This window comes from Telmatherina bonti, assembly GCF_933228915.1.
Source record: "Telmatherina bonti genome assembly, chromosome: 6".
Taxonomy (NCBI): domain Eukaryota; kingdom Metazoa; phylum Chordata; class Actinopteri; order Atheriniformes; family Telmatherinidae; genus Telmatherina; species Telmatherina bonti.
Window position 1 is genome coordinate 24,936,124 of NC_136624.1, and position 25,799 is coordinate 24,961,922.

General features: G+C 35.8%; 1 protein-coding gene across 1 annotated transcript in view; it reads right to left on the minus strand.

Moving 5' to 3' along the window:
- gnas (GNAS complex locus) overlaps window positions 1–22,261 on the minus strand; it is a 35,298-nt gene extending 13,037 nt beyond the window's left edge. Inside the window, exons 1-5 of the mRNA XM_079242507.1 lie at window positions 21,177–22,261; window positions 18,511–18,583; window positions 12,684–12,738; window positions 12,343–12,462; window positions 5,171–5,268 (exon numbers count right to left, since the gene is read on the minus strand). Of these exons, the coding sequence (XP_079098633.1) occupies window positions 5,171–5,268; window positions 12,343–12,462; window positions 12,684–12,738; window positions 18,511–18,583; window positions 21,177–21,315 (485 nt within the window). The 5' untranslated portion in view covers window positions 21,316–22,261. The remainder of the gene's footprint in view (window positions 1–5,170; window positions 5,269–12,342; window positions 12,463–12,683; window positions 12,739–18,510; window positions 18,584–21,176) is intronic.
- Window positions 22,262–25,799: the final 3,538 nt, after the last annotated feature.

The window sequence follows — 25,799 nt, forward strand, 5'->3', positions numbered from 1 at the left end:
TTTCGCCTACAACATGACCAGATAATAAATACCATTTTTGCTGTGATTTTGATTATAGTTTAAAAGTAACAGCTTGACACTAGTGTACTACAACTCACTTTTGTCAGCTGTGGAAGAGAAAGGATACAGAGTACCGGAGAAGGAAATATGTGTCATTGCAGTAGGAAAAGGCAATGCGCATGCGCAGAACTACCAAAATTAATGTAATGCGGACTAAGCATTTAGATGATTAAATAAGTATTCAACTCAGATATAAAATCACAATAAACCAGCACCTTACTTTGGATTTAAGTTTAATTCAGAAAGGTCATTTTCATTCAGAATTATGTAATTAAAAGCTAATTTTTCAGATTTTGAAAAAGGATTTAATTCTTATTTTAAATTAAAGAAGAATAAAAACTCTCGGCCAGAGCAGCACAAACAGGCTTTTGTTCTTCTTTGTTCACAGTTTCCAAATATAAAATCGTCTGCGGCTGGTCAGCAGTGTCTCATGATTGGCTTGTTTTTCACAAGCTCCTATGACCATGTGTTCGCATTTATTTTCCACCCACAAATGTCATTTCTCGTCTAATTTAAAGGAATAGCTTCGGAAACAGCTGGTTCAGAGATGGACAAGAAGATCAATACTGCAGCCCAACAGATATGAAGTCGCTTCACTTTTGAAAAATGAATGAGCTAAATGTTTAAATCTGTCTAAAGTTAAAAAAAAAAAAAAAAAAAAAAAACAAGCAACCAGATCATCAAACTCACCAGATTACACTGAACAGTCTTGTTTCTTTGATTAAAAAAAAGAAGAAATCCCATAAAAAAAAACAGTATGCCATGGTTTTAAGGGAAGTTATGTCTCAACTAAATTCTTGGTCAAAGTCGCCATAACTGTGAAGATAAGACTGAAGGAACTGAACTAGGAACATTCTTTACTTTATTGTATATGTTAAAATATATAAACAATTTTAAATCATTTATATCTGTGATGCAGGTTGGAAGTTTTCTTGATAAAATCCATACTTAAGTGTTACTTTTTTGCTTTCAGTGCATGAAAATGATTACAGACAAATGTCTAGACACTGTGCAAGTTTTTAAGCCTTTGATTTTACTGTGTGAATGTTTATTTGATTTTTTTTTCAGAAATAACAAAACTTCACAAAGGGGTCTGGATTTCTGAGACAAAAGGAAGCTTTGCCTCAGTTCTGTCAGGTTTTTGGACAATCACTGTGCACTGCCTACAGTGACAGCAGATGAACTCAACACATCCTGATGAAATCAAGGACAACAACCTCCTCACAACCATGTCCATATAAAGCATCAGTACGTGTTACCAAAACACAACAACAAAAACATGTTCAAACGAGCATGACAAAGCAAAAAAAAAGAAAAAAAGCAGCCATGAAGCTTCGGTGACTTCTCTTTCATCATAGAGAAACTATTAGGCATCACCTCCATGCCAACTTCTTCCCATGAACTGGAAGATGTAATTCACTCTTTTGAAAAAGGGGAAATGCAGGGAGTTTTTGTGGTGGGCCTGACTTTCCCCCTGCACTGATCCAAAGTTGGCATTTTCATTTAATGCTAACAACCTTCATCAATAATGCTGAAGTTGTCTCTCTCCTAACACACTCGCTCATTCTTTCTCTTTCTGCAGCCTGCCTGGGTTAAAAATAGCTCTCCCCTCTCCTTTTCTCTGCTTCTCCGTTTACATAAGCACACAGAGGGGGGAGGGGAGCACTTCCGGTCTGGCCACCCAGCCCAGCATCTGATCCATAACACTGGAGTTGCTGGGTGTGGAGAGGAGAGGAGAGGAGAGGAGAGGAGAGGAGAGGAGAGGAGAGGAGAGGAGAGGAGAGGAGAGGAGAGGAGAGGAGAGGAGAGGAGAGGAGAGGAGAGGAGAGGAGAGGAGAGGAGAGGAGAGGAGATCTGCAAAGCAGTGGAAGCCTCACTTTCTCCATTTCAATCTGTCTCTTTAATCATATCTTCTTTTCAGTCCTTTTATCTTTCTAGTTGACATCCACTCTTTCTACAAAAAGAATTCCATCATCTTCATCATCATCATCAATACCACACAACACCTTTTATGCCTTAAGCTGGATCTATACTCATATATCATCTGTGTAAGGTCAGGCCCGTGTAGCTGACACAGAGGGAGTGTGTGTTTATACTCAAGAGTAAGGTCTGCAGATGGCAGTAGGGTTGGTATCTGCCGGTAAAGTTTTTTTTTTATGGCTTGCCTCAGTTTCTTTCAGCATTTCCTGTTTTAAAACATGGCCTTAGACTTATAAACATACGTGCATAGATACATATGTATGTTATGCATTCAGTTACAAAACCCAAATATCTGAAAACACTATCGCACTCTGAGCAATCACAAAGGAGTATTTCCACATAGGTGCGTTTGCGGAGCAGGGATGCTTGTCAGGTCCGAAGAGGTGCGCGTCAAGCCTCTGCAGACCTACCCAGAGCCAACAGGGGCTACAGTGTAACCAACCTGACACCATGTGAGTATAACTCCAGTTTTACATCCAATACTCCAGCAATGACATGCACACACCAAAGATCAGTGTGGAAACAAACTAACTGCAATCACATCAGCACAAGAACTCCGCAAGTCTGAGAAGCTTTTTTTCTTCACAAACTTTTATTTTATGCCATTTCATACCCCAACGACATCAAAGAAAATATCCCACCTCTACTAACGCATATTCGTTTGCTGGAATTATTAAATCTAATTGTTATACTGAAATCACAACATATGCTTATCATCTAATTTAAAAATAAAAAAAAAAACTATAAATCCATATTTATAGAACTAGATACTTCAAAAAAAGGAGAAATAAATGTTGATGTCAAATATTTTGTCTGCGTAACAAAACTTTTCTTCCCAATCGTCTCAGTCATTTCCTTGCCCATCGGCATTAGCATTCAGACTGGAAGAGGACCACACCTACACACAAACAAAGCAGGTGTGCTGAAGCATTGAAACATCCCAAACATGCAGAGCAGTGGCTCCAATGAGTCAGGACTGAAAAATGCTGCTAGCTGAACATCACAGCAGGTCCAAATCACACAGAGGGACAAAGTCATGCATGTGCTGCTTGGCTATTTCATCACAGAGGCATGAAACCAATCATTCAAAAGTCTTGGACATATTTTTTTTTTTCCAAGTGAACAAAACACTTGCCAACAAAGTTCTTTGTGGTCAGCTGAGAACAAAATAAGGTGAAAATCCATGTTCACCATTTACAGACTCTCCTCTTAGACTTGGACTAGACACATACAGTGTCCAAAGATATGTAAGCTATGCGACTTCATCAAACAACAACAAAACCATGTCTGTGTTTGTTCAGGTTTATGTAACAATTAATTCTCATTAAGTCAGTTTATCTTAATATTGTGGAAACTATAAACCCCTTTGTAAGTATGGAGAAAAAGGCAGAAACTGGCATTTTAGTGCCACCTCAGCTCATATATGATCATTTGTGAAAAGTTGCCATGGTTTTGAGTGGAGTTTTTTTCTTGCAAAAGCGCTTGAAACACGCTTTAGATATTATAAATTATATTTGTTATCTTATATTAATTTATTTAAATTGTTAATAATAATATTCCAAAATTATTTAATAAAAAAAAGAACACTGGGAAATGATTGAACCACTCAACAGAGTGCTCTTGAAGCTATATCAACCTATTTTTCAAACAACACGCAAAAAAAAATAAATCTGAATCACAATTTCCAACATTTTACTTAACAAGACACACTATGGCTACGGTTACATGATGTTTTTGAATTCCGAATTAATAATTGGGAATTAAATCATTCGGAATTAACGTATTCTTCAACAAGTTTACATGAAAATAATAATTCTGAATGGAGGTTTACATGATACACGTCCCTACTTAATTCCTCTTTAGGGCGGCGGGTTGGAAAGTCTTCTAATTGGACAGATGGTGCACGTGACGTATGACGTATACCGGAAATAAACAAAGGTGGCTTCCTGCTTCTCGTCTTTTCAGTCCTAACTTGTAAAAACTACACAATAAGTACCAGTTTTGCCGCTATTTTTATCATAATTTTGAAGTAGCAGCTCAACACGAGCATACGACTTCACTTTTTACAGCAACTGAGAAGGAGAAGAAAGATAGACCACTGAACACGGGAGGCAAAACAACGTGCGTCATCGGGACAGGACAAGGTACCGAGCATGCTCAGAACGACTGGAATGAACCTAAAGCGGAATTAAGGTTCACATGACAGAGGGATTAAATAGTTCGGAATTAAAATGCGAATGAACTAGCCACTTACATCAGAATTACATTTAATTCCAAATAGAAATTTGCATTAGGAATTAAGTGTTTACATGGTAATTTTTCATCAGTTTAAGGCAGAATTAACTTTTATTCAGGATAAAACAGGAATTAAAACTCCCATGTAAACGTAGCAACTGAGGGCCAGTGGCTACAGAGTTTGGCAGAGAAGCAAGTAGACACAGAAGCTAAGATGTCAAAATGTGACACTTCTGAAATGCAACACATTAAAGAGGAAACTTTTTACAACAGCTAGACTCCATCCACCACAGGTAGTGCTTTAATACAACTTTTTTGCTAATATACTTGCAGGCAGCCTCACAATGGATTGATGCAAAGCAGAACAACCAGCAATTAAGAAACAGAAAATCTTAAGGAACGTGTCAACGGAAAGTACACACTCACCACCTTATGAATACCTACTATAAAATGACCAAAACAACAAGAATTGTAACTTGGTCTTATTGTTCAGAGCGCTACCGTTTACCCAGCCAAGCAAGTCACACTTTCAGCCTATACAGACGATGAACTGAGCATGCAAAACATCCTGCTGAGCAAAACAACCTTCATCCTGAGGAGTGCTGAAGACAAATCCATCCAAAAGTTGTTCAGCTATTTTCATCAAAGCCACAAATGTGCACCTAAATGCAGCGCTATGGTGGCAGTAACCTAGATTCTTCTACTGGTACTGGTCATTAATGTCAGTGCAATTTTTCCCATCAGAGCATCAGATAGGTGACCTAATATTTAGCCAGTAAAACTACTTTTCAAAGTGCACACTTAATGGTAAAGGAAGCATTGGTGACTTCTTATGTGTGCTATATGTTTGATGAAGTGTTTTCATGAGGGTGAGTTAGTAAAAACAAAGACTTACTACTGGGCACAGTCGATGAGCTGATATTCATTGGACCTTTCCCAACAAGCCCGAACACCCTCGTCCTGCCAAAGGATCTTTGCATGGTCATAAAACTCCTGGAAAGACAAAGATGAGTCTGAATGAGCAACATTCAATGCTCAGAAATGAGTGATTCTCTTCTCATCATGTTAGGAAATTCAGAATCCTGACAGTGATGGCAGCTTTGACTGAAAACATGACACCTTTTTACTCTTAGCAGAAATGTGAAATTTCAAAAAGGCACATTAAATTATAGGAGATTACAACCTTAAATGCAGGAACAGAAAATCAAGAGTACAGCAACTGAGAGAAGGAAAAATGTGAATTGATGATTTCCTATTTTTAAATCAAAGTACAGCAGGTTGGTCTCTTTAAACAGGCCTGACAGTCTGTATTTCATCTGGATCTCAATGGGTGAAGGAGTTTAAGGACAGATGGCGGGAGGCAGCGATACTCCCTGGCTTAGTTTGGAGTTTAAGGTCGCTCAGAGAGGAGCGGCAGATGAGCAGGCTCTGGCAAAGGCCGGAAACAGAACAGTTCACTGAGTTCATGAAGAAATGGAGAGCTTTGTACTGACACAAGGCCTGGCTGTCGCTACACAGCGGCATATCTCAACAATCTTCTGGCAGTAAGTCAAGCAAAAATAAGCCATTATGAGGCAGACTCAAACTGCAAACTCAGAAAAATTTGTAATTAAGCTTAGAACCAGCAGGATTTTGCAAAGAGCCCCAATGAAGTGACATCCAAGTAAAATGAACAGGATGTCTTCACTGGAAAACTAGCAGACCTGTTTTGAGATGAGCGTAATGCTCACAATCACTAACATTAAGTGTGGTTACTTATTTCTTCACAGTGACTAAGAGTTGGTAACAAAAAGTCACACGGTGATAAAAATAAGAGTTGAAATAATTTTTGTAGAAATACCTAAAGTACTTTAGTCTAATTAAAAAAATAACAAACCAAAAACTAAAACAATCTAATGAACAAATGGTAAATAGACTTGTACTTATGTAGCGCTTTTCCAGTCATGCCGACCACACAAAGCTTAGGGCTTATTAATTTGCAGATTTTGAATTTAAGTATACAATTCATTTACTCCCTGTAATATGTATTTTGTTCTGAATTAGATTAGACTGTTTTGGTCCTATAAATGAGCCTATCCCAACGGCTACTTGCCAAGGGGCTAAATACCCGTTGGACAAGTTGCCAGTCCTGTAGCATCTTCAGGAACAGAATTTGAAATTAGTGAAATCACGTCAACAAAATGTTTGAACATTATAAATAATCGGCTTCATAAACAGGACAGAACAAATTGTATTTGTGCACCTGAACAACCAAATGTCTAAAATAGTTGTTTTAATGAGCCTTTAGGCCTTTATAAGTCACGAATGCATGTTGCATGCATGGTTAAGTTTTCACTACTGCGTTGGTTGCAAGAAGGTGAGAAGAAAATCATATGATATTAAACTAAGTCAGCTGACATAAAATACAATTTTAAAAAAAGTAGATGTTGAACAAAATTCTGAGGCAGCAACAGAAAACGGATTTAATTACAATCCAAGACGGCATCCAATATTCCAGCAAACTCTTTACAACCAGAGGAATTGTAAGATTGGTCAGCATCAAGCTGTCCCATCAATTTTCTTTTTTTTTAAAAAATATATAAATAAATTAGGGGGAAAAAAACAAGATTTTTTTTTTGTTGTTGTTGTTGTTGTGCAGCCCTAACTACGATAATGACTGATTAAATGTAAAACCCTAAAAGAAATCAAAAGAAGAGGACAGTCCTTGTGTTGTTTTTTTTCCTCTCCCTTTCTCCCTCCCCTGCTAAAGGCAGATCCAACCAGTTCAACTGGTTTCCAGTTTGCCCTTAGGCCAAGCAGGAGGGAGTGGGAAGAACAGAAGTAGACAGTTAAAGAGGAGGTGGGGTAGCTGGGCCTATTAAATACTCCAATCCACTCTCTATCCTAAACAACAAACATTTATCAGAACTGAACCAAACTTTTGAAAAGTACGTCATACTGAAGTAAATAAAATAAAATAAAATAAAATAAAATAAAATAAAATAAAATAAAATAAAATAAAATAAAATAAAATAAAATAAAATAAAATAAAATAAAATAAAATAAAGCAATACTACAGCTGGTCTTTCTTCTAATCAACAGTAGCTTGAGTGATGAACACACAATCCATACGATTGGGGGAGGAGGAGGGGAGCATGTTAGTAAATTCCCCATGACGCAACTGAAGAAGTATCAGGAAACTTTCTTTTGCTTACACACAAATAGAAACGCTCTGCACTGGAAGCTCAGCTGTAAATGAAAAAATGTACAAGAAACAGTTTATTGTTTAAATAGCACAGGAAGACAGAGTTCTTCCTCAACATAACCAGTCCCTGTCTGATAACAACTGGAAAACTACAAGCATTTAAATTATTTTATATTTTTAAGTGAATATAAATAGCTGAACCACTGTTTAGTTATTCCTTATTTTATTTTTTCCTTTCATTTTAACAACTAATAAACACTTGAATAAATATATTGTTAGAGAACAAAAAAAAAAACGATAAGAGGAGTGTATTAATTTATTTTTTGCAAATTTGGTATAAAGCAAACATATTTCCAAAGTCCTTCTAATCTTAAACATTTCAAAGGACGGATTAAGTTAAATGGCCAACAAAGAAATCAAAAAAGAAACATCTGCATTACATAAAACCAAAACTTTGTTATTTGACAATGAACAGAAAAAACAGGAGAAAATGGATGTTGGAGTGTCCAAAAAGTACAAAATAATAAATATAAGCTTTTTCTTATTTTGTTCAACAGAACATCTTATTAATCTAAAAATATTCCCTTTTACAATCATGAACAATTTCAAGCAGCAGTTCTGAAGCTGGAGCCAAGAGCTTATAAGCATTTATGCTTAAAAAATAAAATGATGAAACAACTATTTCAGATGAAGAACTAATCTAAACCAGATTATTACAGTAATCATGCATAATTTCATGATAATAGCCCACATTAAAATAGTAAAGTGCCAGTTAAGGTCTTACAGAAACCTTTGGCTGCTGGTGAATATTCATCTATATTATGTAATATGTAACAGGGAATCTATTCTTTTACCATGTGTGATGGCAGCATGAGCAGCCACACCAGTAAAAGGTCTGGTAACTTTCTTGATTTTTCTTTCAGTTAAATAAACATTTTTAAATGTACACATTTTTCTGATTTCATATTTCAATTAACTGGGTTGACAGGGGGTTGAGTGACTGGGTGCACACATTTAGTTAACTTATGTTGTCACCTTGTTAATTTAGTTTGCTTTCAATTGATATACTTTCCCTTTTTTGAGTTATCAGTTCCTGTGTTGGAGTTGCCCAGTCTGCCAAAGAAAAGAGTCCCAGCGGCCTTGGAGTTCCTTAAATCAGGCTGAGGCCTAACTGGGCTCAGCCATTTGTTTCGAAGGGAAGTGTAGGATGGGTTTAGGTTTTTCTATTGGATTGTTGTTTTTGCATTATTTGGACATTTCAGACTAGATGACATTCTTAATAGGTTACCTTTACTACAACATAAGTTAAGTTTATGTTGTATTTGGTTTAGAGTATTGTATTGTTCCCCCCCTGTGTGTCTAAATGGCCTGATCAGCCAGTGTATATATGTGTCCCTCGTGTGTCATTTTGTTTGGTCAGTTAGTGTTTTAGTTACTTATGTTAATTACTTAGTTACATATGTTTCGTTTCTTTGACCTCTTTTATGGGCCCAAAGTTATTGTAACCAAAAGATTTTTTTTTTTTTTTTTTGTTTTGTAAAAATAAATGTGGACATCTTATTTTTCTAAAATTCCTTGTGCCTCTCTGGGTTTTTTTGACTCGGTCCCTCACATGATTGTCCAAGAATACAGATTATTTCTATTATATATGAATGCATTAGGAAGAAAGACCTGCATGTATGTAATGTTGGATAAAATAATTCCACCTACAATTGTGTCCTCGGTTCCAAAACTCTTTTCTTAAGTGTTGTTAATAGGGAAGATGACCTAACACAGTGCACCAGTCTCAGCTTGTTTGGAACATGCTGCAGGTATCAAATTCATAATAAGCAAATATTTGCAAATCCAAAAGCAATAAAGTTTATCAGTTTATTCATAAAATATATGGTCTTTTTAGTCTATTCAACTGAATATGAGTAAAAGGATTTGCAGATCATTGTGTAGTTTTTTACATTTTACACAACTTCCCAACTTAACTGAAATTGAGGTTGTAATTCAAACTATTTAGGATTTTAGTTCACATCAAAATAAGAATCTGAATCAAAAAATATTTTTATCGCCAGGTACTGGGAACTACAGGTACTACAGTACGAGGAATTTGTTAAGGTATCAGTTGCAAAAACAGCACAAATGCAAACACACAAACAAAAAGCTATTTACGAGTATGCAAGTGTTTAAGTATCACAGAAAGATAAAAATGAATAAAACAAGATAAAGCTACAAACCTGCAGATTAATCTCCAAAAAAAAAGATAAAAAGTGACTAATAACTGTAGTTTTTCAGTCCTATATTTTTTGGCCAAGAAACTTTATACAATCCACTGAACTGACATCTAGGTTTTTAAACAAAGAAAGCATAAACAAGTAAAAAAAAAATCATGTCTGGTCTAATGGTAGGACCTTCAGAGACCATCTGACAGTGGAAATCCCAGAGCTGCACCATGTCTCTAAATTGGACATCTCTGTGGACACATTAAGACTTATTACAGATAATCAGTGTTAATAGGAAGTGTGGATCTCTCAGGTGAGAAGCATATTCAATTGACAGACTCCCAAGTGAAAGCATGCCTGCTAATTACTGAAGCGACTTGAGAACACAAGGTGTGAGGCATCTTTCACCTGCAGCACAACAAACCAGAATACCTGTAGGACTCCACAGGTAATCTGCTATATTTACACCTGTTCATATTATGACAATTTGGCTGAGGAAAGGCTCCTGTTTTCTGAGGTTACAGAGTTACATTTATAAAAAACTAATAATATACAAGTTAGAAATAAAAATTTTCACTGAGCTATTAAGCCTTAATTTTTATAACTAAAGTTGGAAAAATTGTCATTAGCGATGGATTTACAATGTTGGACCAAATTCAGTACCATTCCATCAAAACTATGTTCAGTATAAAATGTAATAATTAGTGAGGAGTTTCCAATCTCTAAAATGTCCTTATGTCTAAAGCCAAATTCAATAATATCATCCATCAATACATTACGATTAAGTTGCCAAACACTACATGATGAAGCTATGTGGTTTCCCAACAAATCTCTCATAGCTGGTTATGTCTCATAAATGCACAACTTTTAGGTAGAAAAAAAAATGTTTTTTATGCATCATATGTAACAATTTTTTAAGATATATTTTATTACATAACAGCTAAACAATTCTTCTTTAACAATTCTATTAAATTCAAGTAAGTTTTTTCTCTAGTGACACAATTGCATTTTGTCCATTGTTTTTACATCAATAAGTTTCCCAGAGTTTGGGATTAAATATAAAAATATTTTCTTTTGTCAAACAATCGAATGCAAAATATGAATGAGGATTTCACTAAATTTTGCACATTACTTTTTCTGAATTATCAGTCATGTTCTATGACATGAAGTAACCTCTTCTCCTTCTGGAAAAACCGTCTTAAAATTGCTAAAACCATGGCATATTTAGATTAGGACCGATACTATGTGATCTACCTGAACTGGACTGGACTTACTTCAGTGCAACCCTGAAACCAAAGCCCGGGAAAAAACCACCACCTCTTATCAGCGATAACAGTGTGTGACTTTAAAAGAACCATTCATTTAGAGGCGCCCAACTAGAGGAAAGAATATAGGAAAATGAGATTCTCTTTTACCCCACCAGACTTTGCATCGCCCAGTTGGAAGGATCCTGTGTCAGACTCCAGTCAGAGACTGAGCCACAACAGTTCATCCAAGTATTTGTTAAACCCTCCTGACTGTTTAACTGATTAGATCTGGGGTTTAATATTATATTTAGACATGAAGATGATTAGTGTTTGCTATGCGCAACTATTGCAAACTTAAATTTAAGTGATAAGCATAATCATTATTAGCATGAAAAGGAAAGTGACTATGCCAACAGAAATAAAGCATCAAGAAGAAGGAAGTGATGCAGATTATTGTTTGGGATTGGAAGAAAAAAAAAATCTGTATTTTGCAGACGCTTTTCTCCAAAGTGACTTACATCTGAGAGTGAGAACAACACAAGCAAGAAATTAAACAAAAGGGGACCTCATAGATAAGTGCTAGACAGACTGCTGTGAGTCCAGCTGGACGTAGGTGTTACCATCTAGTTTTTTTTTTTATCTCCCTGCAATAGTCCCTTTGTTAAAATACAAGAAACAATTGATCCCACAGGATAGTCTTGAGCGGGTCTTTTTGCAAGAGTATCGCAACGTAGCGAACAGCTGTTTTAACTATGCAATGTTAAAACAATGCCCAATCGAACAGAGTCTCTTTTGGACTAACCTGGTGTAAATGTCGTCTAATTTTTGGTGTTAGCTGTTCCACAGTTAAGCTACAAAACCTTTAAAAAACATCCAGAACAAGTTTGCCTTCTCACATATGAACATACAAAGGATCCATAAAGGACTCGCTGTGGCTTTATGCAGAACGTTTCTCACTGGACATTTAAGGTTACACATGCAAATAGCATGTCCTTCCATTGGATATTTGATGAATCAGTCCTGCTGTGGTCATCATATTCTAAAATCGCTCTGCACCAATCAAATCACAAGATTCATAGTTGTCCCAAAGTATTTTGCATATTCAATCACTTGTGCACAGCAGCTGTGTTCATAACAAAGTTGTGAAGAAAACATCACACTATCTACGTTCCAAGAGGTTTGCTGCTGCTGTTATCACACCACTGTATACATTTTGCAACTTCTTTGAATTTGTCATGCACAAACCACAGGAATTTGGCTTCTGGTAAAAGAGCAAATCTTTTAAGCACCCATGGCAATACTCCAGAGCTGTTGCGGAAATAAACGTTATACCTGAAACACCTGACAGAGGAGGGAAACAAACAGCTACTGAAAGTGAAGAAGTCAATTTATTAGAAGGGAGGTGCAGATGTACTGTGCAACTTACTGTGGGAAAGTCAAAATCCTTCTGGTTGACTAAGTTCAGGACATAATTGATCCGGGCTTGGTTTGCAGGACAGGCTATCAGGCAAGGAGGTGTGAGTGTGCTCATGGCAGCCACAATTGTCTGGATGGAGAAAGCAGAAAAAGAATAACTCATTTATTAAAAGAAGGTGATATTCAACAGTGTCTGAAATGTGTCAGAACTGCTTTTACATAGAGAGCTTAGTCATGCTCGAGTTCAAGACATCACACAACTACACACACGCTACACACAGATACTAGTAAAATGATCCATACAAACTTCAAGTTGCATTATTTGAGATCAATAAAAGATGGATGTCTTACCTCTATAGCTTCTTTAATGTTGTTTTTAATATCATGAATCTTCTGTTTTTTCTCCCTGTGAGGAACAAAGAACATATGAGTGCTTTTAGACGTTTTCTGCACAGAAGCATGAATTAAAAACATGTAGTTTAGTTTCATCAGCTATAAACAGCTAATAACTTATATTTATTATTTCTGAAATAGTCGAAAAAAATTATCTAAATTTGAATATGACATCATGGTCTGTAAAAGACCAAAAGAAAAAAAGATTCAACAGGAATAATCATTTGAAAATAACAATATAAAGATGTTTGGGTTTCTTCATATTGGTGCTAGTAGGTTTCAGAGTGAATATTCTGCATCATGTAACTTCTCCAGCATCTCTTCATTAGCCTGGAGGCGAATTATACCTGACATCAGTATTATGGCTGCTCCAGCTGCTCTTATTTTGCTGAGTAAGAAGACCAACTGTTTTTTTTTTGTTTTTTTTGTCGTTGTTCAGCGGGGAAACAAATGAGGACAGCAGAGTATTGATTAAGTAGAACACTGACAATTATTAAACACAAAACAGTGGGATGCAGGGTGCGAGGAAATATCTCTGCACAGTTTCTATATTTTTTTAAGGAAAGTTTTAAATATTTTCAGTGCCATGAACACAAAACGAGAAGTATTTTGTCCTAACTTTGTCGCTTCATTGCAGACAGAACAAACAGAATTTGAGAGCCACCACACAACATTGCCAATCTGTGGGCTTCGCTGATATCTGCAGCAAAGGTCTGTTGTTACAGGGCTGCAAGTAGGAATGTTAAACTTTTTAAAACATCCACTCAAATTTCCCAAAAAAAAACATTGACCGAGAGCTTGACTGATTTTCAATTAATACTGTGAATCCATATGTTATAAATGTTTCCTGATTTGATAGAAAAACAATGTAAGCATCCCGTAACACTGCTGTTGTTATAGATTTTCCTTGGCTGTAGATGTTGAAGAGGTCAGAATTAAGGTTCTCTTCGGATTAGTATTTCAAAATAACCTAGAAGGTAATGGAAAGATGAAAAATATTAAAACTCAAAGGTCCCATTGTTGTTAAAAGGAGATATTTATCATATTGAGGACATTTTAATAATATATCTGCACTTTAAAACATTCATTACCATACTGACTTTATTATTGCCTCAATACAACTTTAAAGGTACAATATTTTGTTCTCTTTGTTAATAACAGGAGTGTTATGATAACAGAAACATATATCAGTCTCAGATCACTTTCCAGAAACCCAAACAATACAGTTAAAGGTCTCATTTTCAATATCTAGGATGTTTTCTTCAGTCTTTTTCAGAATAAATTCATGGTTTATAATATTTGCAACCAAATAAATGCAGTTTTATTTACATTTTATACAGCATCATCACACCATTTTTAGAACTGGGGTTCTAGATGTTAAATCCAATCCAATCCAGTTTATTTATAAAGCACCGTTAAAAACAACAAAGTTGACCAAAGTGCTATACAGAAGAAACAATAAAACATACATATTTACATCATAATGGGGCATCAGCACATTGTTAATAGTAAAACAACCCTTTAAATTAGTCAAACGCCAAAGAGAAAAAATGAGTCTTCAGACAAGACTTAAAAACAAGAAGCGATTCAGCCTGTCTAATGTACAGGGGCAGCTTATTCCACAACTTGGGACCAATAACAGAAAAAGCTCGGTCACCTCTCAGTTTACGCTTCGTCTTAGGAACCACAAGCAGAAGTTGATCTGTGGACCTCAGAGAGCGTGTAGGGGAATACCTCACCAGCAGGTCTGACAGGTAGCGAGGGGCCAGACCGTTCAGGCATTTAAAAACAAATAAAAGAATCTTAAAATCAATTCTGTAACGGACAGGGAGCCAGTGAAGGGAAGACAAAATTGGTAAAACATGGTCAGACTTTCGAGATCCAGTTAAAAGACGCGCTGCAGCGTTCTGCACCAGCTGCAGCCGTGCGAGAGAGGACTGACTGATCCCACAGTACAGGGCGTTACAATAGTCAAGCCGTGTAGTTACAAAAGCATGGATCAAAATTTCAAAATCATGTCTTGAGAGTGAGGACCTTATTTTTGCAAGCTGTCTCAGGTGGAAAAAACTTGCTTTCACCACAGCACTAATTTGTTTGTCCAATTTAAGTTCCTGATCCAATAAAATAATCCAATTAAATAGTCGATTCTTACAGAGGACAGGCTCTTTGTTTTTAGATATCCAACAATAAACTTCTTCCATTGTCAGTGTTTAAAGTAACAACAAGCAAGTATTTCCAATTTTTGGGCCATTTTCACACAAGAAGGCTGTGTATCATAGCGATTTTTTCCTCACATTTTCTCAGTCAAACTTTGGATAATGTCATAACAATAGTTAAAGTTTAGAGACCTGTGTCAGGTTGAGTGTCAAATAAATATTAGGACTGGATTTAGAAGGTAAACTTTAGATGATGATAAGAGCACAATATTTCGGAAATATTGATAATGTATTATTTAAGCTGAAGATATTCACTATAAAAAGAACAGAAAAAAAATATCTAAATAAATGGCACTTGTCAGTGTTTCGTTCCACATTAAAAAATATTTGCAACTTTTTTTTTTAGCTACAACTGCCAGATTTTCACGTACATATTTACATCAAACAAGTAACCTAAAATAGCATTTTACTGGACAAAATAAAAGTACAGCAGAACATAAACTTACTCACATTAGAGATACAACAGGTTATAAAGAGAGTAAAAAATGTTGATTTTCTGGTTTGAATTAAGTGAAAAAAGTTATTTTACTTGTATAGTTTTTAATGTAGTCTTGTAGGGTCGGTTATTTTATTTCATTACATCTTAACTGTAATAAACTTATTAAATAAATTTAATAAATTACCAAATGCAACAAAAAAGAGTGAATGCTGTTGTCATCACGAAGTATGGACAGGATTAAATTTCTCCATTTCAACCTGAGAACCCCAAATTTCACTTGCTGACCTGACTGCAGCCAAACAAACATGATTCACACTTCACAGGAAAAAACAAAACAATCTGATATTAACTACCATACCAGTCTCTTCTCACCTCAGCCATAACATACCGCTCACTCATCTCTCATGCCCTCCCTTCCTCTCATCTCTTTTCTATCTTCCTGTGTCACTCACCATCATCATCTCCCAGTACCTTCTACTAACTGGTACTGACCCAGCACCCTGAGGGGAATCCCAACAAGCCTCAAAGTAGTGAAGTAAGCCCTGGAACTAAGCACAACCTGGGAGTTGCAGCTGACAGTGGATTTGTCACACCAGAGTGTCTGGTACTGCGAGAAGCATCGGTTTGACATGATCCAAAAATATGCCCATGATGATGTTCCAACCCCTCCAAAAAAAAAACTTCCAGGAAACAAAGATGATCAGGAATAGAAAGGTGTGACTTTGGTTTCCATTGCTCCAATTTGGGATTGTGTTTTAGGAAATACACAAGACTGGGTGTCTGTTCCAACACCCAGGGGGCGATGATTCCATGAAAACCTCCAATGTGTAAAATGTTTGAGTGTTTGCTCCGTTATGTCATAAAAATCTGCCCTAAACTTGCCCAAATTAGATATCAGAAGCAGGACAAACAAACAAGTGATCTAACCAATCACAAATACATCTCACTAACATAATGTTAGTGTTATGTGAGAAACTCTAAAGGTAAAACAAACTTTTCTGTTTTTGTTGGTTGAGCAGGACAATTAAAAAAACGATTGGTGGCTAGGGCTGCAACTAACGATTTTTTAATAGTTGACTAATCTGTAAATAATTTTTTTGATTAATCGATCAATCGGGTCCCGATTAATCGATTAATCGGGACAGATTATTTCTGTCCCGCCCACCATATGTGCTTCCAGTTGACGCAGCTCTTTTTACAGGCTCCAGTATGTTTTACCCCACTCTCTTCATTTGCATCATATGAATGCCACCCTGATTCCCAGTCAGTCACAACTTAATGTCCTTTAGTAAGTTAGAAGAATAAATCCTGAACCAGTTGAATATTAAATTTAAGCTTAACAGCTTACCACTAATTTAGTTTGAAACATTTAAACTTAGCTGCAGTGTCATGTCCAAGCTGTACAGAATTTGCCTCAAAAGAAAAACAAAATAAATAAAATATTTTAACATCTTACTTTTTGTAGAATTGCATTGAAATGATTATTTACATCCTGAAAAAGCCTGTTTTGTAAAGTAAACGAGGACCAGAATCTTTTAAAAAAAACTCCTGAATGTAAAAGGTGATCTGGATCACCAACAAAATGAAATCACTTCTTCCTTTTCACATTTCAACAACTCCTGAAAATTTCACGAAAATCTATCCATAACTTTTTGAGTTATCTTGAACACAAACAAACAGATCAACGCCGGTAAAAACATAACCTCTTTGGCAGAGTTAACAACAGCACATCCCTACTAATACTAACTTTGCCATCTGGAATGCTGGAAACCATGACTCCGGGGTGCTTTCGGTTCAGATGCTAATACATGACTGTCGTGCTGCCCTAGTATGCCGACTCTGCGTGTCAGACTACACATTTCACCTGTTTGACACTTTGTTTAGCGGGAAATTTTCCCAAACTTTGGAAATAGGTTGCACCGCCGTCAGTTTGTTCTTTGTTGTTTAAACAAAGACGCCGCACAAAATGACAAAACTGGCCCCAGCCCTTCCTGTGGTGCTTTGCATCGTTTGCTTGGTGTTTAGAGTTCTTATATGGTCTGAACAGCCGGGTTGGTAAATGGCGTTAAGTTGTCTGGCGCAGCGTTTTATTAGCAAAGTCGTTACGGGCTTTTATAACATGACTGGTCGACGATGAAACTTTGCGTCAATTAATTTTCATTGTCGACTTTGTCGACAAATCATTGCAGCCTTACTGGTTCCACTGTGTTTTCCAAAACATTCTGAACTAGGGATCATGGTGTTCTATATGTCCTATTACACTGTGCTGGCATGTAACACACACCTGAGGAGCATGTATGGAACATGCGAAAATTGTATCAAATACCTGAATTGTAGGTGGTGTTTGAGTTAGTTTAGTGCATCACTTTTTGTTACCATGAATATAAATCTAAAATATTTCCAACTATGAGAAATATTCTGAGGCTTTCCTTTCTGAATATTTTTTTTTTATTTTTATGAATCAATGACTGTTATTCATAAAATTGTGAAAAAAGTTAATTATAAGTGGTCTGAATTCATATTAAGACTGTTAATTGCATTGTTTTTTCCAATAAGCAGACCAGAACCATCAAAAATGTAGATTACTGTGATATACATGGAATAAAACATTTATGAGCAAAGTTAAAACTGCAGGTTCTCACACTATCACACTATAGCAGCAGAAACCTGAGCTTATTGCCATTTTGTGCACAAACTGATGTTCAGTTTTCTGATCGGTGGACTAATTGAATCATCATATGATTGTAATGTAGCTGAAATAATAACTACAAATCTGAATGGACTGGAAGACCTTTCTGCTGAGCGTAGTTACAGCTGTGTTAAATCCCCAGAATCTCTATTTCTCTCTTTTGAAAAAAGAAATGAAAAGTTATTTGATTCAAGTAAAATTACCTGCATGGCATCAGTGTTACATGAGGCGTTTCCTATTATATGTATTTCCTGAATACACTCCTAGTCCTGCCCAAAACATTTCTTAACTTTTGGTGCCCAAGACCACAACCCTCATCAAGTTTAATTTAAATCTTTCAACAGTTTTCCAAAATGAAAACAAGAAAATCCATTTGGAATAAATATGTGAAATATACATCACAATGCAGCACAAAATAATGGAGAACAAATAGACACTTACTCTGCGTTGAAGCCATTAACGTGTAATATTCGCATCTGTTTGACTATCGTACTTTTCCCAGATTCACCAGCACCTAAAAACAAAGAGAGAGGATCAGTAATGAAAGAAAGAGGTCAATAGAACTGCACAAGCCTACATGAGAGGCCAACAACTAACTTACAACAGCTGACTGGTGAGAGCTGCAGGGTCAGGAGATTGATGCTTCACTGGAAGTTCAGATTAAGCACTAAAGTTTAAAATTTCCTCCACAAATGTTTTGAACTTCTGAACGTCCTAATTCAGGCATTGCAATCGCTGTTTCTGCCATTAACTATCCAACTTCTGCACCCCCACATGTTACACACCAACAATGTAGCAGGTAGATGGAAAAACGTTGATGCTATCTTAAAGCATCAACTTAATGTCTGCCTTAGTGCTTTGTTTTACATTTAACTGGGAAATAATTAACTTTTTACTTTAAAATATTGAGGAAGTGCCAGTTAGTAATTCAACTTAAAGTCTAAGTAAAGCGTTTTCATAGTTTTGTATTGAAACAAGTTACTGTCGTTCCTTAAACAGGCCAAAACTGTTCCTTAAAGGCCAAGAACTGTGTCTTACAAAATTGTGGTTTTGAATTGTCAGAATGTAATTTCATCAACCTTCTGCTCAAAATTTTAATGATGGGTCCAAAACCACAAATATATGATGCAGGGGGACTTTATATGTAAAGTAACCAAAAGCTGTACACATCTTTCATTATTCTAAAGGACCCACTATGAAATGTTAGCTTCAGACTAGCAATTTGCTAGCTATCTTAACCTGATATGCATGTGATTGTGCATGTGACGATGGGAGGAGGCCAGAGTTCCTGGAGAGACTCCACGCATACATGAGAAACATGCAAACACAACACATAAAGGCCACCATTGGATCCGTTAAAACAATGCTAACCACTACGCCGCACTCACTCATGTAAACTTGTGCTTTATTGACTTTTTACACAAAGACGCAAAGATGCGTGTACAAAGTTCCTTGGGCTGATCTGATTCTTACTGAAAGAATACAGGCTAGGGATATTCAATCCCCAACATCATAATATAGTCTAGTTTTAGGAGTTTTGATTGCACACATTTTTAGTTGGTCTAGCATCTTTACATGAAGCTCATATCTCAATTTCTAGTCGGAAAAATCCAAAAAGTTGTTTATTTCTGATATCATGTAAACTGAGACAAAGGAGGAATTTGTATTATTCCTAAAAACAGTTGAATTAATTACTTCAGTACTTTGTTTGCCTCCCAATATAGCAACTTCTTCCATTCCCTCAGCTCTGCATTCAGCAGATTTATCCATCTCTTTGTCTGTCTTTGGCAAAAAGTTTATAAAACATCAATCTCTGCATCTATGTGCACAGATTGCAAGGCTAGTTGAATCACCTTTTAGTTGCTACCTGAGCAAGTATTATTTTATATATATATATATATATTAGAGAGAGAGAGAGAGAGAGAGAGAGAGAGAAAGGTGTATATATATATATATATATATATATATATATATATATATATATATATATATATATATATATATATATATAGATTCTCAACAAAGTTTATTTAAATCTCTGAATTTAATGCAGCAACCCAGTAAATGTTTAAGATATAAATGTTAGCAAGGATTGGCATATGAAGGAATAAAAACGTTTGTAGAAAAATATATCATGTAAATAACTGTAATTAATAGAAATATAGCAAAAACAAAGTGCTTTGGTATACAAAATGAAATCATGTTTGAGATGGTCAATATAGAAAATAATGTGGTAATATTTCTTTGCTCTGCTTTTTCAATGCACCTCTTTTTCTGCAGAATAAATGCATTCAGTCAATATGGCTGACAATACTTTGAGGCAAAACTTGGAACTCTTCGGTATTTTTTAAATAAAAGTACTGCGGTACATCCACATAGCAGACAACATCTTTACTTACCAAATGCTAGATAGGCTACAAGCCTGCTACTTAAAGGCAGAAAGTGTGTGTAGAAATCACGGATCAGTTTCAGATTAAAATGAACCAGGCTGTCAATGGAAGCCAGTAATCCTAATGGTAATCCTAATTTGAACTGTGAGGTTTAGCCTTGACATTTGTAATGTAGCAGGGCATGAAAGGACACATTTCTAAGTCCTAAATAGTTAAGATCTGGATGAGTATTGAGGGAATAGTCAGTCCCAGAGTGGCTGGTGGGAATACAATCATGCATATGTGCATGTGGAGACACATAAGTCAAAGCAAAGGCATTCTGGAGTCACACTGTGAACACACACAAACACACTAGATCAGAAGTAATGTGTGGACAGAGGAAAAACCATACAAAACATCTATGAGTGGCCTCTGCATGGTGCCTGAGTGTGCTGCTTTCACACAGATGGTGGTGTCAGTCTGTTTTTCTCCACCATCCTCACATGTTCCACAATCAGGCTCCATAATGACCCCTGAATGCAGACGAGCCTGTTTTTCCAACAGTCTGATGTCAAGACACTGAACTGGTGGTGTGGTGACATCATGCCGTTGCATCATTTGTTGATGCTTCACTGTCAAAGGCTGAGGAAGTGGTCATGAAGCAGTTTTCCCTGCTATAACCAGAAATAATGACATAACACATGCATAATTATGATAAATCAAATGCAAAACACCTACCTAATAGCAGTAGCCGATGAGTTGCTCTGTATATCTGTTTGTCTTTTTGGAGCTGCTTCTCTATCTTTTTGTTGGCCTCCCTCTGTGCCTTCTCCTCATTTCGCTGGTCTTCAGTCTTACTATTGCCAAGACAGCCCATCTTCCCAGAAACCCAGCTATAGGTTCAGGGGGTGGGGCGAGCAGGTTGGTTGTATGGTTGGATGTTGGAAGGGAGGTAGTAGGCAGGATGTTGAAGAAAAAAATAAAATCAGCCAATCCTAAATTCCTGAACTGGCCCAGGAGAGGAACACCTGGCTCAAAATGGGTGACATTTATGTCGCCAGATGTCAGTGAATATGTGGTGGGCCTGACCGAGCTTTGGCACAGTGTGCATATATGGATAGATCTGGGTATTTATTGGCGACTTATCGGCAAGAGATCAGGTGGAGAGAAATGATGCCGCCCTCTGAAAACACTTGATTCCTGTGTTTTGCACTGTAAATCCGCAATGAAGTCATCAACACTGATACGAGAGTGGATGTGAAATTTCCAGGTTCCCGCTGAACATCAATGAAAGTCAGTAGGCTAGTCCGGTTTCCTTAAAGGTGTTTGAAATTCAAACACCAGCTTTTTTTTTTTTTTTTTTTTTTTAAATTATTATTTTAATATCAATATTTTCACTCTGATGATTAATTTCCACAGCAAATGTCTCCTGAGCCCATCTTCGGCAGATATCTCACACTGCCATTCAATCCATTTCCACACACAGGCAAAAAGCCTATTTTCCTCGACTGCCTGTTTATTCCACCTTATATATTTCAGGTTTTTAAAGGGGGCTATTGCAATGCGCTTTTCACCTCACCAAAGCACATTTGAGTGCGGGTGAATTTTTCTAATATATATGCTTCAGCTGAAAATGACGGCATATGAATCATCAGGCTACACCGGGACTTCTTTCTCTTTCACAGCCGTCTTCCCAATCCTTCACATCTTATTTTTCTAAGGGAAGGTTGTCGCTGCGAAGATGCCAGCAACCTTATCAGTAATGTTCTGTTTTTATCCTATGTCAAAACTGTGTCCTCTCTCCTGTCAATAGATACCGCCTTGCGTTTTCGGAGGGTTTGACCAGACCACCCCCCACCCCCCTCCCCCCTCCCCCCCAAAAAAATTTAAATAAAAATATTAAAAAACAAAAAAGAAAGAAAGAAAGGCCCCTCTTCGTGTCTTTTCTCTCCGTGGCGTTAATTTGTATTTGTCCTCACATCGGAAACCTTCTCCGGTCGAGCAGAGGCGGCTTTCGGCAGCTGGATGTCCTTGAATATAACGCAATATCCAGGTGATATTCGTGGAAATCCTCAGTTATTTCCCAGTTTGGCGCAGGTACAGTCCGCTGTCAAGTCTCCGCTTTTTGTATTCCCTTTGAATCCGTGTGGTAGGTTATAGTTACATGTGTATGATACATGAACACACCGCGGTGTTTTCAATCACTCATCCCACGGCGAGGCAGTTGTTTTCTGCGTCGGTAGGCCGCAGCTGCTCCGCTGAACCAGTCGAGGAAATTAGATTGGTTCCTTTGCCGTATTTCTCTGAATTATTTTTGCCCCTTTTTTCTCAGAGAATTGTACATTGAGATAGATAGCGTTGAAGAGGTGGGGTGGGGCAAACAGCTCTCACGGAACCCTGGGAACGAAGAATTATGATCAAGTTTTCCGACACGACCAACCTCATTTCCGGTTGCAACTTTCAAACTAAAACAATTAAGGAAGCCTCAAAATCAACATCCTATATTGTTATACAACAGTGTTTCTGTGATCTGTGTTTTCCATTTGCAAAGAAAATACATGAACGAAGAGGTAAAAACCACTATAAAAGGGAACAGAGCTGATAATATCAACCTTAAAATAAGTTTTTTTTTAAAAAAGCTGACATGAAATCATAAACAGGGACGACTGAAAAAACTCAGTTACTTCATGTCACAAGGATATAGAAAGATACCAAATGTTACAAAAAGATTGCTATTCTAAATAGCAATCTTGTTATTTGGTCGGTTATTTTGGTCGGTTTGTATTTATCGACAAATAAACAAATAAAATGTGTGATGATGTTGCTTGCACTGTTTGAATATAAATAAACTTCTTTTTTTTTAAATTGTAAATTAATAAAAACAGTTCACAACAATTAGGCAACAATTTAGGCTTATAATACTTTTTTTTATTTCATAAAAATAAAATCAATGAAAATATTTTATTCACAGGCCAAAGGACAGTTGATGACCCTTACCCAATTTACTGATTATATAATTGTTGCAGTAAACCATATGAGCATAAATTCATTCAGGTTAAAAAAAAAATGTACAAAGAGTCCTTCTTTAGATAATTAATATAATTTACTGGCATTAAATTGTGATTGAAGCGATAGCAAAAATATATAAATAAATTAATTAATGTTTTCATCATGTTATGTGATTTTACTTTTTTTTTCATTTCTGTCTTTAAAAAAATTTATTTTATGTTTTTATTTATTTGTTTTTGCTGAAGTACATACAAACATATGTAACAGTCATGTGACTGTTATCAGGAATTACAACTACTCTTATTTACGTGAGCCACAAGTTCAAAATGCTGTAAAACACTGGCAGAAATGGAAAAAATTGAATGAGCGACAAAACATTTATGTCATGATTACAAAGGTATTTGTGAATGCTTAAAAACTTCTATACAATGTGGTCTATACAATCATATTAAGCCTTTAAAATGGGCACTACTAAAAGAAAAAAATGGAAAAAAATGTTTCTCTGCAGCTTTTTTTTCCTTTTGATAATGATGAGAAGAATCAATAAAGAGAGAAAAATAAAGATTCAAAACAGTAATAGGATTGCAAAGACTTGTTTTGGGTATAACACACCAAAACCAAGTAGTGGCAACTACTCAAACGGGTTTGCTTTCACAAATTTGTTATAAAATGTTTTCATTTTCATCATAGAAAAACAAAATGCTGTAGTGAATGGCAGAGTGGGCTGAGAGTTAAACCAACAATCTGAATTTATTTTATTTTTTTATCAAAACTAGATAATTATTTTGTTGTTCATCCTAATTGAAAGGTGACATAATCTGTTAATATGTCACCAAAGTAAATGGAAATTCATCTTAAACTAAAGAGATCTTACATCGCTGCATTTATACTATGAAAATACTTGTCAGATTAAGAAAAGGCCTCTGGGAAGACATTTTGTGGAAACAAATAAGCTACATTATACTACTCTGTGGTTTCAATATCAAGTTGTTTTTTGGGGTGATTTCACAAATTTGTTTTATTATTTATTTTAAAAATATGATGCTTATAATAAACCAAAAAATGAAAATATGCCAGAATTAGCTCTTCACTGTACTTTTCATCTGCATTCCCTTTCAGATCAAGAAAAGTCTAAAGCAGTGGACAATAATAATGACAGAGAATCTAATCTAATAGCGACTGGTTACTTTACCACTTGTACTGGATTTGAACTTTACATTGAAGGGTGGTGTGCATGCCAAAACGTATCAATCAAACACACCAGTTTAAATTCTTTTAATTGTTCAAAATTAAGAATATAGTAATTCTCAATAATTTTATTAAAGCTTTTTATATACTGACTCTGTTAGTTTTAAAATAACCATGTAACATTTACAATATTTAATATGTTTCACAACTTTTTTAACAGAAAAAATAAAGTTAAATCCCAGATAATATCAAAATATTTTAATTATCTCCAATCAAATGTATCAGTTGATCAAATTGTTCAGAAACACCTCAGATGTCTCCTGTGCATTAAGAAGTGTGTATATGATGTCTTGAGTAGAACTTATGCACCTGTTTATTTAATTAAACAATAAAACTCTTCGATTTGATCATGTGGGACAAGTTCCTTCTACGAGACATTTTATCATTGTTCAGAAAAAATGCCTACATGACCCAACAAAATGCATGCATAATTAATTCATAAATGTTTCATAAGAAAATACACACACACACACACACACACACACACACACACACACACACACACACACACAAGCAAATTCTAATATAAAACAGAGAAAATGTCTGAAACCTTTTTCTGTACATAAACATGAAAACTCAAACAAAAAATCTCTAAGCTCTAAACAAAGAAAACAGCAAGGAAATAATTCAGTCTATACACAAAATGCACTTAATATAATTTAAACAAACCAAAGGTAGATGTTTATGGCATTAAAAAAAAGGAAAAATGAATCAACCAAATTTCAAACTATTTGCAAAAAGAGGATCAAGCAGTTAATGTGGTTATTCATTTTAGGTCCTCTGTATCATGCAGAATTAAGCAAATATATAAATATATGAGGGAACAGGAAATGAAAATAAATTCTACAAGCTGAAACAGAGCTCTATGAGGCAGAAAAGAAACACTAATGCGACACCTTTTGTGACAGATAAAATGTAAAGGAAACATCTTTATTTAAATATTCCTGAGTGTGTTACAATCATTACAAAGTAGAGCTGAAATAAGCTTTGTTCAACTCTTTGGTAGTGAAATTTTTATTTTGTTCATAACAAATACAATCAAATATAAAACATTAAAAAAAAAAAACAAATAATACCATCCATATGTGAATGCTGCTTATCTAA